Genomic DNA, 15,468 nt, shown 5'->3' on the forward strand with positions numbered 1-15,468 from the left:
TGTGAAATCTTGTATGTCTGGTTTCTCACAGTTTTTTGTAATAACCAGGAGGATTTTCAGTCCTGTGTTCCTAGATCTATATAAAAACACAAAACGTTTTATCCACCATTGGCTTCAACATTTTGGTGAAATTAAATATAAACAGGATAGGTAGTCCCCACTCCAAGAACAGTGGGTGCATTTTTATGTTTTTTAAAATGAAACACTTTGGTTAAATTTTCATAAAACAGATTATGAAACTTTAAAATGAAACCTAGAACACCCATAGTTGAATGACAAGCTAAGAAGCTATTGAGCCTTTTTTGTAACTGTTCTTTTAATTCTAAGAAGAAAATAATTAGATTGGAAGAATTCTTCTAATCTAATTATGTTCATTTAATTAATTCATAATTACAAAGCTTAAATATGCAATTAATAAACTTCACTTCTTTTCCAGATCAGGCTCATGTAGAGGGGAGAGAAAACGTAATAGTTATTCATCCTGATTTTAGAATGATTGTTCTAGCAAATAGACCTGGATTTCCTTTCTTGGGTAATGACTTTTTTGGCACATTAGGTAAGTGATTCATATTAAATGGTCATCTTTAATAGAATTGATTAACGGAATAACTGTTTTCATTAGATTTCATGAGGAGAAGGAGTCCTTATGCATATTGATACTTTGTTTTACATAAGACATTAGAGGTGAGATTCAGCTTGAAGACTAACATGTAACTTTACATATCTTAGTAAAAATGCCCAAACTTGTCCTGAAGTGAGCAGCTATATGTAGTTATCTGTGTTACAACTATTTTGTTTTATGGGGTCTAGACAAACACAGCAGACAGGCAAGGTTACAAGAAATCTTCATTAATGAGTGTATAACAGCAAAAACATGAGCTGTAAGCAGCTTGATACCTGACATCAGTGGTTAACACAACAGCTCACCATTTTTTTCCCCCTATATCAAGCCAGGTGCTGTTCTCTTCAGTACAGGAGATGGGAGCTTGATGGATGGTTCTGAAAATCCGGTGTATCAGCAAAGATTCCCCACAGCTTCATCCTACAGCAAAAGCAAGAATTTATGTTGTGTACAAGCAAGGGACAAAGAATTTATTGGCCTGTGTAGTCCAGTGTTAGACTAAGTGGGACTTAGACAAAGGCTTGGCAGTGTTACACCAGGGCTACAAACTGAATAGCCCTCCAGACTCTACTGACTGCGTTATCTATGTTAGCATAGCCATCTATGTGCAGTCACCTTAATTTATGTGGTTTTATCTGTTAGATTTGGCCATAATGCTTATTCTGCAAGAAATAATAATGTACTCATAAAAGCAGGTGCAAACCCAATTCCATATTGCATGATAGCTTTTTGTTTTACAAATGTAGTTCCCTGTGAATGGGTGTTCCTTGTCAGAGGCTCATTGGCTCTGAATTTCACCCAGCTATATTGCCCCGAGATGTTTTAGTATACCTTATTTCTTTTGCATGACCCGATTTCCTTCCTTACATGGACCCTTTAAGTAAAATTGATCATCCTAGCATTATTGTTTTTAGCCCATGTGGCGAGGCTTGGTTGAGGTTTTGGGGTTCTTTATTGATTTTATTTTTCAAGCATAGGGATTCTTCTGCTTGTAATCCAAGTCCTTTTTCAGCAAGATACAATCATGCTTCTGCAAAGTTTTGTACAACTGTTAAAGGACCCTTTACAAATAAACTCAGTTTTATACGTTAAATTATTAGCACCAATAAAATGCAAATATATGGAAAGAATATCTTGCCAAATTTCAGAGAGGAAATTAGAAATCTAGTAAGTATTTCCTCTAGACCTCTCACCTGGGTTTGCATTAGGGCATTCCTGCATATCAAGATTTCCCTGCCTCCTGTGGTGTTTTCAAGGTGTTCACAAATTGGTCCCATTCAGCCTGTTACTCTTTCTTTAAACCTTTTTTTTTCTTTTTTTCTGCATTCATTTGACTTGTATTTATTCTTGAAGTAAATTTCTCCCATGTGATCACTTTCATTAAGATGGCAAGAGACAACTCCATGTTTCTGGGAACCTCAATGTTCTTCATAGCAAGTTTGTCCTTTACATTTTTCAAAGTAGTTTTTGTCTTGTTTTGTGTTAACAATCAGGTACTTTGTATCCTCTTGAGCCATTGCTTTTCCATTTAAGGTGCTGTATGAAACTTAAAGGGGCTGTTGTGATGCCATCTCTTTATAAGTTACTTAACTGTATGCTTTTTTCTTTTTAGGGGACATTTTTAGTTGCCATGCTGTTGATAATCCCAAACCACAGTCTGAACTGGCTATGCTTAGACAGTATGGTCCTGATGTTCCAGAGCCAATTCTTCAGAAACTGGTGGCTGCTTTTGGAGAACTCAGGAGCCTAGCTGACCAAGGAATTATTAACTATCCCTATTCAACTAGAGAAGTTGTGAATATTGTAAAACATTTACAGGTATAGTATGTCAGATTTCATTAAAAACTTGAGTTCATCACTACTAATTTTTTAATGCTTGGAAGTTTTAGAAAAAGATGCCATTATTTGTTCATGCATTTTTATGTCATTGTTTTGAAAAGTTTTGTATTTTGAAGGAATCACCATATTCAGATGTTCAGATAGTCTGAGGGTAATAATCACAGATGTACACAGGCAGGTATTTTTTCTGTATGTTTATTTATAGATATAAAAAAAACCCTGAGTGTCTGTTTTTCTATTATGTAAGAAAATCTCAGATTGATACTGTGAATACAGTATGCAATGTTCATAGTAGCCTTCATTATAAAATTCCATATTCAGCATACAATACTTTCAGGAAAGTGCAACTGTTCACTTTATGCTGCTGTAAAATTCTTCTTTTTAATAATTTCCTGGGAGAAAATAAGTTCCTGTTGTGTAACAGTAATACATCACTGGTGGAATTTTTCTAAGGAAAATGTCAGATGGATAACAACTTAGCAAACAGGTGCTTAGGATCCATGACTGCTTCCTACATTTTAACTGTAAAATTGTGAATTCTGATTTAATATTGGTCTTTTTTCAAAAAAAAAAAAAAAAGTTTACACTAGAGCCTGACTTCTGTCTTTATAAATTGAAGGATACCCTTTGTCTGAAGTATTTGCAATATAAACTATCTTAATATTCTTTTTAAATAGCAGTGCTTTTATTTTGTTCTGTTTATAATCACAAAATTGATGATTTGTTAATTTATAGACTACTTCTTGAATTACTGAATCATAGATTGAAAAATTAATTAGTGGAAATATTAATGTAATTATTACAATCAAAATATAATTTCTCACAAATTATTTGATCTACTGTTCCCATGTTTAACACTACATAGTGTAACAGTGTTGCATGATGGTTTTGTGTTTCTGCTCATGAACATACATTCATCCATATACACAGACATCTAGATACTTAGCTTAGAATTACTACTTTTAAAAATTTTCAGTTCATCTGGATCTCTGGGGAGGGTAGATTTTTGTGCTAAATGGTCTCTAGGCTGCAGTAAGGTCTTGAGACAAAGTAAATCAGTGCTACTGTGGCAGCGATAATATAATAAAAAAATTATGCTATATTTGTAACTTTTTACTAAGGGTTAACAAAATTCAGATCTAAAAGCTGAGGAATCCATCCAAATAAAAGACATAAGCAAAATAGTTTATTAGGATCAATTACCAGTTAATAGGTATTTGTTTACCAAAGTGCTAGAGCATGTACATGCTGGTGTCTAAACAGAGTTACATTTGAAATGGAAGTGGAAAAATTACAGATTTGAGGAACAGTTGCTGTGCTGGTGAAAAGCTGGTGTTTTAGGGTTTTTGTTAAATGAACTCCTCCTGGAATGTCTTCATAGTCTTTGGCTGTTCCCTACCTTCCTTCCTAGCTTCTTTCCTTCATCATCTGTTTCTGAGTAATCTGTAATCTGAAGTTGCAGTGTCTTCTGTCACTAACCCATGTGGAAACATAGGGCTTAATTCTTTTTTTCTTTGACTGTGAACAGTATCTAATTGAAGACTGGAATTGCTGCATTCCTAATTTTCTTAAGGGCATTTACTCTCTGCTTCTGTGTCCTTCACTTGATTAGATTAATATGGTCACTTCAACGTGGACATTGGGCACAGATCAGCAGGGAAGTTTCTCATCTGCTAAGTTTTCACCTCTTGCAAAGTCAAGTGTAAATATCCAAACAAATTTGTAACATGCAGCTTTAGTTTCTTCTGCAACATTTGTTTTCAAGATCCCAGTCTCTTTGAAAGGATGCAACATTTTGTTTACTGCAACTTGTTCAGTCTGAATAATAAAAAAGGCTGGGAGTAGCCAAATGTAAACAATGAATATAAACATAGTGATTATTCCAAAGTAAGAAGCTTTTAGGTCTTCAGGTAGAGAAGAAAGAGGAAGGAGGGAAATGAGTCAATAAAATGGCTGGTCCTTAGGAAGGAAGGAGGGGAGTTAGTCATGATGTTAAACAATTTCCCTTACAGCAGTTCCACAGCCCCACTCTCTTTGTACTATTGCGTTGATTTCTTTCACATAACTTTGGAATTTTTTGCTTCTGAAAAAAAGGGTTAGATGTTTTAGAGAAAAAATTGCTGTTGAATACTGTTATCTGAGAGTGCATCTGAGCATCAGGGCTAGTCAGTTAAATATTCTCATTACTGTGGCATCAATATATTATTAGGCTAGTCTCTGCACTCTGATTAATTGTGATCTTCAACATATAGGATTGCGTCCACAGTGTAGTTACAAGAGCATCTTCCCATAAAGATTATGCAAGTAGGGAACTTTGTTAACAATTTAGTTGTAGCTTAGACAATGCATTCAAGAGTTAGGTTGCCTCTATACTAACTTTTTCTTAAGTAAAGTTTTTTTTTTATAAAGCTCCAGATACCAAAGTAGTTTGAAGACCTGAAACTGCAGGCATAGGGAAAGTTGTCTAATGCAGGTGCTGAACTTCGCTGCTGCAACTATTTCTCCCTACAGATTGCATGAGGAATTTTTGCAAAAATTGCAAGAGCAGTCTTGCAGCTCTAGGTTGCCGGTGACCTTTTGGCCTCGCACTCCTGCAGTTTTCAGACTGTGTCAAATGTCAAAAGTACTGATACTAGCAGCAGCTTATGGGCAAGCTGAGAAGCTCTGCTCTTGCTTCATTGGGTTACCATATGCTGCCCATAGCTACCAGTGAATGCTGTAACTGCTTCTCTGCAATCTAGTACGCTGGTTTTCATGAGACCTCTTGTACGTTGTTTTGCAGAGTCAAGATTCACCCGATGTCTCTGGCAGATGTTAGTCAGGCAAGCCACGTTAGTCTAGATAAAATGGAAATGGCTTTTTTATTAACTCTATCGAGATTGAGAAAGCTGAGAATTTTTTTCTCATAGGCCTTCTTGTTTGTGTCTGAGATTGCTTTCTAATAGTAGGCAGTAGTATAACAGTTTTCAAGCAGTAAATGTCTAAGGTGCCTTCTGCACCTGAAGTCTACTAATAATCAGGCTTTTAGACCTGTTCAATAAGCTTTTGTGCTAAGACAGTACTTCTTTCTGTTCAGCTTAATCTCAAAAGGAAACTAGGTTTATCAAATCACGGGGTTTATCCCTTTTTCCTCTTGCTGCCAAACACACATCAATAATAACCTTTTACCCTTTTGGCCAACCACAGTGAATCTCAGTTACCAGTTTTCAAAGATAATTAGGTTTCCACTGGTTTAGTCAAAATCAGCAGCTATGTGACGGAGAGAAACAAGTTGAAATGAGTGTCCCTGCAAATGAAAAGGTAGGGGGAGAATTCAGCTGCTTTGCTTGGCTGTAGATGATGCCCACTAAAGACACAAGCACTGGTTAATCAATTAGTGTGCCTATCGCTCAGGATGAGCCATAGATGTAGTGCTTTTTGCCCTGTTGACAGGACAACTGAGGAGGCGCAGAGAGAACTGGCAGCGTTCAGTGAAAAGGCATCAGGGTACAGGGGGAAGTCAGGGGCACAGAGAAATGTGCAGGTAGGGAGAGATCTGTTAGTGTCGTTGGGGCAGAGTGGGCCATTTGGGATGGTGCTGGAAGGATGGGAAATGTGCAGGCATCTGAAAGCACTAGAGTATGTAGGGAAGTGAGTGGTAGTGAGAACACAAGGTAGAAGTCTAAAACAAAAATCTGGACTCATTACAAGACTGGATAACAGGTAATTTGTCACTTTGTTTTCAGAGTAGTGGTAGAAGTACAATAGACCTCAATGTGTCTAGCATATCTTAATGTACATTTTGTACTTGTACCAGGAAACTATTTTGCTGATAGCTTGTAAGCAGACTACAGCAATACATGTACTCATGGAAAGTTAGATGCGTAATCAAGCCAAATTCTGTTACAACTCTGTATCAAATAATGCATAAAATATATATTTATAAAAATATAAAATTGTTAAAAGCAAAACCTATGTTACTTACTATTTTAAGGAATAGTCAAGAATCTAAGCTGTGAAAATACTCTAAGGTACACACAGAGTTGTTACTTGTAAGGGGGAGGATCAATGAATGAGAACCAGACAGACTGATGAGAGATCAATATTTTCTCCAGTAATCTGGTTTTAAAAATCAATAGAAACCAAATGATTCTTTAAAAATGTTCAACTCAAACATTCAAACTTCTTTTTCCCCCTTTTCTTTTCAAGTGAACTGTCATTGCTTTTCTTTAGTAAGCAGTTGTCCAGGCAGTTATAAAAAAATGGTTGGATTTGTTCTGATTGAAACAAGAGAGTTGTGATGTTTTTAATAACTGAAGTAGAGGGCGTTTTGACAAGTAGCTTGTGTTCAGATCAGGTTTTATTGACAGCAGTGATCAGTTGTAGCTGTGGAAATAATTTTTTTATGATGTCCTACTGATACAAAAGGCATGGAGCTATTGAGGCAATTCACTGGTGAGAAGGATATTGATGCCAGAAGTTATGCAATGATTCAGAAAACCATGGACTGCTTGGGGAATACTAGTGAATATCAGATAATATTTGAAGCATTTGACCAAGTTTTCTGTAGTATCTAGTGCAGGGCAGTTTATTCCTATTACATCAGTTTAATTGACTGTGCAGTCAAGGCTTTTAAGTCTCACTGGCTTCTAAGTCATAATGGCAAGCAAATGAGAGGTAGGAAAATGTGTTTTGTTCTTGCAGAACAGTAATTAAAAACTGTGGCAATATGTGAGTGGTTGTTCTGAAACCTGGAAGAGCACACTGGCCTTAAATCATCAGTCCAGTTCAGTAGCAAAACTTCCATTGTTGGAAATACTAGTGAAACTCTTGATAAACTTTTTATTTTTTTAATGTACACAGCACATTTCAAGTAGTATTCTTCACTAAGAAAACAATGTTTGCAAATCTTAAATAAATTTGTGTTTCTACTAAACCCCATCATTGCCTAAAGTCATTTTTAGTAAGCAAGCAGATTATCTTCTGCTTTTCTGTATGCAATGTTAAGAATCAGAAATCTTAAATGAATTGTGTAGTTGAATTATAAGAATGTATATCTTTTTGTCAGATCTTTGCTACTAGTAGAAAGCAGTTCGAAATTGAAAAAATACAGGTTATATTTAATTAGATGTTCCAATGATTACACATTTTGTTATGTGTATAACACAAACAGTTCTTGAAAACATGAATGATGTTGAGTATTTAAATAACTGTCTCCTGCTTGTTTGTTTAGTTCAGGTTAAGTTTCAGTAGCTTCATTTTGACGTAAAGCAACGTACCTTCTGGAAAATAATAAAAAAATGATTACTTGAGCACTTGTCTAAGTTGAGCAAAGTTACTGTTATAACTGTTCATTTTAGAAGTATTTAATAATATGCTGTAACTTAACAGGTACCCAGTAAAAGCAATTTGGGGTTTTTTTGTTTCTTCACAGAAATTTCCAACTGAAGGACTTGCAAATGTTGTTCGAAATGTATTTGACTTTGACTCCTACAACAATGAAATGCGTGAAATTTTGATGAGCACTTTGCACAAACATGGGATACCTATTGGAGCAAAACCAACCAATGTACAGCTGGCCAAGGAGTAAGAATAACATAAGATACATATATTAAGAAGACAGATCTCTCGCGGTCACTTTTTTATAGTGTGTTATCTTGCTGCTAACTGATTTTAAAACAACCTGGAATACTTGAAATCAGTCCTCCTCTGGTTCAAGTTTATATTCCTTTAAATAAGTTACAACAATATAAACTACTTTAAGATAGAGTATTTGCTATTACTAGTATTTAATCTTTAATGTCCATGTACATATTGATAGCTTGTATGGTAAATGGATATATATTAATAAAGGGAAATACTTGTTTCTTCTCCTGTGTTTTTAATTGAATTGCAACACATTTCTGTCCAGTTGTTTATCACTTAAATTAGTAGCAAGAAAAAAAATAAGTTGTCTTCAGCGGTAGTGGGATTTTGTCTTTGATACTCACAAAAGGCTCTAAAAAATACTGCTGCAGAATAGGATCATGCATGTAAACATTTCTGTATGTGTCTGTATATCTATTATTCTTCAATTATGTTACCAGTTGACATGTTACACCATATACTTTTTTCAGAGTTAGACTCAAAATAGCTTTTTTTTAAAAGACTAAACTAGATTATGAAACAGATTTAACTCATTCACAGGTAACAGGCTTAAGTAGATCAGAATGAAAAGCAAAAAAAGCAATCAGAAAACTTACTGTGGCTTGAGCTCAAATACATAATTGATTTATGGAGAAACAAATATTTCCCTTTCGTCAAGAAAGCTTTATGGATATATGGAAAATTGAGTTTCCTGTGGGACATAAAAAAAAGTATGTTTGCTAAGGAAGGACTGATTCTTATGACATGATGCCTTGATATTAGGTGTCCATGTGTAGGTTTCTCCTGTTGGAGCACCACTGTTATCATATCTAACATCCTACGTATAACTATTAAAAGAAGATTGGCAGTTTAATGACTAAGGTGTACCTTCCAATTTTGATGACAGAAGAATTTCATGCCTAGGGAACCAGTACTTGAACAACTACAGTGTCTATCAAATTGACAGTACGCACTTGAAACTTTTGCCATAGTTTCTTTGCTAAAAGTCACTTGGTAATTTCTATTTTAAAGAATTATGATGTTTGTCATAGGTTTTGAGAAATTTGCACTTCATTAACTTTTTAGAAGTAGGACGTGGGTTTACATGGTTGGGTTGGAGAGGAGTCTTTAGTAATAAGATCACGGGTTTAGGAAACATAAGAGAGAGGCTGCTGGAATTGGGGACGGACTGTTCAATCTAGAACTGAGAAAATAGAAGGAAGATCTGATCATATTGAATTAGGGATAATCACCTGATCATTTTGAATCCATCACTGAGATTTTATAGGACAGATTACACCAAGGGTGACAGACTTAGAAGGCTCCCACAAGATGCTGATCAAAGATTTCACTTGTCTGGCCGCTATCAGCACATACTGTCTACTCTGAAGGCCCAGAGGAGGAGAAACTACAGGAGCAGTTTACACACAGTTGATAAAAGCAACTTTTTCTTAGCTCTCACCATGCAAGATTGGGAGTAGGCTGACCACCTGGTTTTGATGATCCAGGAATCTTGGTCTCATTATCTCACTTGGATCCAGCACAGCTAGCATGTCAGGTTTTCCTACTTCTCCATTCTAAGATAGCCTTCCTCATGAGATTTAACGCTGTGGAGCTTGTAAGCCACAGGTGGATCACCTTGAGTTAGACACATCTTTCAGGAATGGTTTAGGCACAGTTGATCCTGCCCTGGGGTAAAAGAACGTCTAGATTTTCTCTTCACATCTGTTCCAGCCCATATTGCAAGTTCCCGTGATGACACATTGAGGTAATTGGGTATGGGTTTTGGACCACTGCAGAAAAGGTGCTTCCCAAAGCTGCAACATGATTAGAACTAGAGCACTGATCTCCTCTATATTGTTTTCCAGGAATATGAATGTAGGATAATGGTACTAATCTAGTCCATCCCACTTCCTTCAGGAAAGATGCAAGTTAATCTAAAAAACTCCTTATCTGATTTTTTTGTCATGATTCATGTCTAAAAACCTTCAGAGATGGAATACTATAACCTCCTAAAGCAAGTCAGTCTTGTTTCTAAATATCCTTGCAATTAGGAAGTCACCTCTAGATTAAACACATCCATTTCTCTCAATCTTTCCCCTTTTTTAAGCCCTCTGGTTGTTTTTATTTTTCATTTATGCTCCCCTTCTCCATTTGATTCATGCCTGTCATTAGGCATTGTGGGTGAAACTGGGCAGGTTAGTTTCTGCTGGGGCTGAGTATACTAATACAAGAGTATAGTAACTGAGATGTATTTCATTCATCAGTCCCTTTTCAAAACCCCAGTATGTCTGTGTTTCTTGCAATGCTTAATTCATGTCTAATTTTCTAAATATGAACTTCCAGATCCTTTCTGCAGAACCCTGTATAGTGCTTACCCCATCTTCACCAACTTCCTTCATAATTACATTTTTCTTACCGTCTTGTATTTTTTACCATATTTGTCCTCTGATTTGTCAAGATCACTTTCAATTTTAAGCTTGTTTTCCTACCTGCTTATAGTCTCTTACAAGTTAGCAATCTGAAGGCTTTTTAAGTGTGATTTCTACAGTGTCCTGGTGAAAGCAGCATACCCCCACAGAGGTTTACTTCTCTGCCCCAGTCTTAATTTGCAAGACTATTAAGACCTATTAACTTGCATAATACATTGCTTAGTGCTTATATTAATTAATGTGAAAACTAGGCAAATACTGCAAACCTATCCTGCCTGAGGATGTTAGTCATATCTGCAGCAAAATCATTGCTATTGATAATAATACAAATCCTGTACAATTAAGAAGTTTTGCAATACAGAAGCATTTCCAGGAGATTCCAGGACAGGAAAATCATTATACCGAGTTGCTGACTCCTTTATACAGGTGCTCTCTGGTATGTCTTGGATCAAATGATTTGTGAATCCTTATTTTCTTTCAATAAGTTTTGGAGAAGTCTGTCACCTATTACTTCATCTAAAAGAAAATAATAAATCAGAACTATTTAAATTGCTGCTGAAATAAAAGCGCTGAAAATGCAGGAACAAAAACATGAGACATATGAGCAACACACTGCAATACAGGGTCTCAACTGAAAGAACTTTAAGGGTTGTATCCAGCTGAAATTACAGGGGAAATTTAGAAGACTCTTATCAGTGACCCTTATGGGAATTTTAGCTTAGATTCTAGAATTAATATATCTAAACTTGGAAGGAAAGATTAGGTGGTGTCTAATGACCGTTTAGAAAAGAATTCTTGCAGTAATTATTTTTTCAAGAGATAATTTTTAGTTGCTAATTGGTTAATTTCCAAAATTAGTATCATATAATAGACCTGTAAAGTAATGCTTTACTTTTATTTCCTTCACCTTCAGGTGTCTTTTTTTTTTCCCCCAAATAGAATGACCATTCTGCAAGCGACTGACATGTCCAGTATTGTCAGGTTATAACATCATGATATTGTCTGTCTCTCCTACTATTGCCTTTCCACTAGTTTATAATTTTTATCAATATTGTGTGTAAAGTAGTTGGCTTGTCGATGGTGCTTTGCCAAGACATTATGGGTAAAATGAATTACTGTACTAACTCATTATCTTTCTTCATGTACAATTACACTTTGTGCAGACTGTCAGGGAATGCAAGGCCTAACATAAGACTGTTCTGTATGTCTACTCCTATTTTTAATCAAAAGATGTTTAGATAAAGTATGGAGGTCTGGTTTGTAAGGAATTTTCCTGGTTTATACTGTATCATACTCAAGTCCAAAAAAATTAGGTTGGATGGAGGTCTTTTCAGCTAGATAGAGCACAGGCTGTTACTGAAGTCGTTGAACAATACATTCTGTGCCAGCACTGAGCTGGTTTACAGGATCACATATTAAGCAGCTTTAATGTCTGTCATCACATCCACAGCTGTATTAGTACGATAGCTGCTGTAGAGAATTTGCATTCAGTGGAACTTCAGTCTTACAAGATTTGTAGCCGTTTTCCAATATGTTCTCAGAAAGCTAAATAAATAACTTTATAAGGCAGGTTCTATTGACTTCTTGAACACAGTTGTTTGGTGGATTTTTTATTAGCCTAAGATGAATTTATTTTCTAAGATCAAAAGGGTAAAAATGAAAATATATCGGTTTTTGTAGGTGTCACTTTGAAAAGTTTTCCAGCAGCAGAAGCCACTAGAGTATTATCTTTTGACAGATTGTCTCCCCTTAGACTGCTGTGCATGAAGATCAGGCTAAATAATTTTTTGTAGAATTGCTCCATCAGCTGTAGGTCCTGTGCAATCACCTTTACTAAGTAAAGTACCTGCTTACATAACTATTTGATGGACAGAAGTGATCTTGTAGAAAGCCAGGATATAAAATTAAGAGTAAATAAACAGAATATTTTTTTTCTAAATTTATCTTAAGCAGCAGGCTTTCACAGATCCATAATCAAAGAACTGATTAAGAATAATTCCTTAGAATTTCCTTTTAAGTCTTGGCCTTTGTCCTGGTTTCAGCTGAGACAGAGTTAATTTTCTTCCTAGTAGCTGGTACAGTGCTGCGTTTTGGACTTAGAATGGGAATAATGTTGATAACACAGGGATGTTTCAGCTGTTGCTGAGCAGTGCTTACCCTAAGGCAAGGGCTCTTCAGTTCCCGTGCTCTGCCGGTGGGCAGGGGCACAAGGAGCCGGGAGGGAGCAGGGCCAGGACAGGTGACCCGAACCAGCCAAAGGGATATTCCATACCATAGCGTTGTGCTCAGTATGTACTGAGGGGAGTTGGCTGGGGGCTGCTGATTGCTGCTCAGGGACTGGCTGGGCATCGGTTGGTGTGTGGTGATCAGTTGTATTGTGCACCTCTTGTTTCTCTTGCATTTTATTCCTCTCTTTTCACTTTTCAATAATAATGATGATGATAACAATAACATTTTATTTTACTTTATTTCAATTATTAAACTGTTCTCATCTCAACCCATGGGTTTTACTTTTTCCTGATACTCCTGCCCATCTCACTGAGGAAGAGGGGAGTGAGCAATTGTCTTTGTGGTACTTAGTTGCTGGTTGGGTTTAAGCATGACAGCTTTCTTACAAGATCACTGCTGTCTGTTGTGTAGTTCTTCTGTTGTAGAAACCCTTTCCAGCTTTTGAGAAAAGCCAAAATGACAGATCACTCTGTACACCCAGCTGGAGAGAGCAGTGGAGTTTCAATACCATTCTTACACAGCCACTGCACTTTTTACACCCATTAGATCTCTTTGCTTTGCAGATTTTTGCCAGTGGTAGCATTTCTGTGGTATTCTGTCTGCCTTTTATGTAAACGCTGTTCAGTTAATTAGTTGGAGATACAGCAGTGTGCCAGGAGTGCCTAGTGAAGCTTTTTATTACTACTGTCACTTCATGTTATTTTCAAAACTTTTCAGTCCTGGGAATAAAAGGTGATTTCCCTCCTTCATGGCGTATCATATACTTTCAGTAGAGGAAAACTGTTAAGATCTATATGTTTTCAGTGTGGGCATATTGTTCCAGTCCCTCTGCACCCTCATGATCTCCTGAAAAATCATTCAGGAGGCAGACTGGTTATAAGGCCTGTAATGCTACTGGCTTCTTCAGTTCTTGTTTTTTCTTAGACCAGATTTATGTGAGAGAGCAGTGAGGTGGAGTAAAAAAAAAAAGAGTTGTCCGGCCCTGGAAGAATAAGATCCCAATAACTTTTGACAAAGAACTCTGTATTATGAATTCTGCTGTTCATTCTTAAATTCTGATCTATCTTTCCATCCTCTTTGCTGTTTGTGATGACTTGGTCTGCTGCCTCAGGGAAGCTAAATCATTCAGAAATAGGGAAGCGAACAAAACCTCAAGAATCTAGGAGAAAGGAGAAATCAGTTTTCCTGAGGGAAGAGAGGAACTATTAGCAAAGCAAATCTCCAGAAAGCTGAAACAGAATGGAAATATTTTCTTTCTTTGGGAATGCAATCTTAATTCTGTTGCTATATAAAGCAGGGTATTTGGTTAGAGCTAGTTATTAACATATGTTTTGTTTTAGGATTTAGTAAGTTTTCATGATTATTAGTGAACCTGTTGATTTCTAGGATGTTGTCCATGGCAGTAATATGTAAGGAATCAAAACTCAAGTCCAAATCCTTGTGGAAGTTGATGTTCCATTTGTTCCATGAAGCTAATGGGAACCAATTATTACTGATTATAGGCATATCAGAGATTATGCCACTTGGGGTCACATAGCAAAAAAAAAAAAAAAAAAAAAAGTCTCTAGTTTCTTTTTGCACATAAGACAGTTTTGGCTCAAGACATAACCAACATTTTGCCAACAAATAATTTTGAAATACAAATGGAAGCCTGAAATAAAATTCCTGTTTATGGAGAAACTGACATTTAGTCTAGTGACTTGACTGTTTGCCTGTTTTCTGACTGTATGAATAAATGTATATAAGAATTGTGTATATGTTGAAGTAGAGCATCCCGCATGTGTTTTCCTAATGGTGTTGAATGTTGTAATCTACAGTACTTGCGCATTTTTTTTGAGTCTAGCTTAATTTTTCTTCTTAATTTGGGAAGAATCTGGTTAGACTAGCTAGTCATAAAGAATGGGAAAATGCAAACTGAAGTGAGGTAGAATGCAAAATCACTTTTCAAATGTTGGTATCTATTGATATTCTTAATTAGGCAACAAACAGGCAATGAAGACTTGACTAGCTCTTTAACTAAGAGAGGGAATTGCCCCAGTGGCATATTGCTGGCAGCTGAATATTTATCTGTGAGCAACAATGATCTGTAGCGTTAGCAAAAAGTGTATTTGGCTATCTGACTGCCTTGGCAGATGGTCCAAACACAGGATGCCAATGGAGGCTGCGTGACTATCTGCCTGTGAGTACTGGCTTCCCCTAGTTGCTTGAGGTTTGGTGTCAACATACCAGTAACAAATTTTAATGCAGCTTTCCTGCATGACTTGCAAAGATTAGAGTGTGCTAGTGTTCATTCCTTGACTTTTCCTTTAAGTTCTCAGTGGAAAAAATAAAATAAAATAAATATTCCCTGAATTTCATGTATAGTCCAACTGTGGTTTTTTGATTTAGGATCCCTTCTTATTCTGAAAAGAATATCAAGAAGAAATTAAACCTCTAGTATCTAGAGGAGCCAGGTTGGTTGGTGGGGAGAGGGGAAATTGTGACTGTAGGAATGAGCATTATCAGACAGAACAGAAGAGACCAAGCACAGACTTTTAACATACAGTCTAAGAGAACTTCCTTAAAATAGATTTAGGAGATACTTATAGAAACTGGGAGAAGGAATGTCTTCTGTTCTCTTGCCAAGTCCTGTAGCTATACAGTAATATGCAATGGCATGTAACACAGAATGTAGTTTTGATAGGATGTCTCTTAGGAGCAACTGATCCCAAATAAAAGAAACCAGAAGTGATGAGTTCATTA

General features: G+C 36.3%; 1 protein-coding gene across 1 annotated transcript in view; it reads left to right on the forward strand.

Moving 5' to 3' along the window:
• Positions 1-15,468, forward strand: part of VWA8 (von Willebrand factor A domain containing 8) — a 182,041-nt gene that overhangs the window by 96,992 nt on the left and 69,581 nt on the right. Inside the window, exons 24-26 of the mRNA XM_040583980.1 lie at positions 437-556; positions 2,235-2,440; positions 7,875-8,026. Of these exons, the coding sequence (XP_040439914.1) occupies positions 437-556; positions 2,235-2,440; positions 7,875-8,026 (478 nt within the window). The remainder of the gene's footprint in view (positions 1-436; positions 557-2,234; positions 2,441-7,874; positions 8,027-15,468) is intronic.

Source organism: Falco naumanni, chromosome 2, assembly GCF_017639655.2.
Source record: "Falco naumanni isolate bFalNau1 chromosome 2, bFalNau1.pat, whole genome shotgun sequence".
Classification (NCBI taxonomy): Eukaryota; Metazoa; Chordata; class Aves; order Falconiformes; family Falconidae; genus Falco; species Falco naumanni.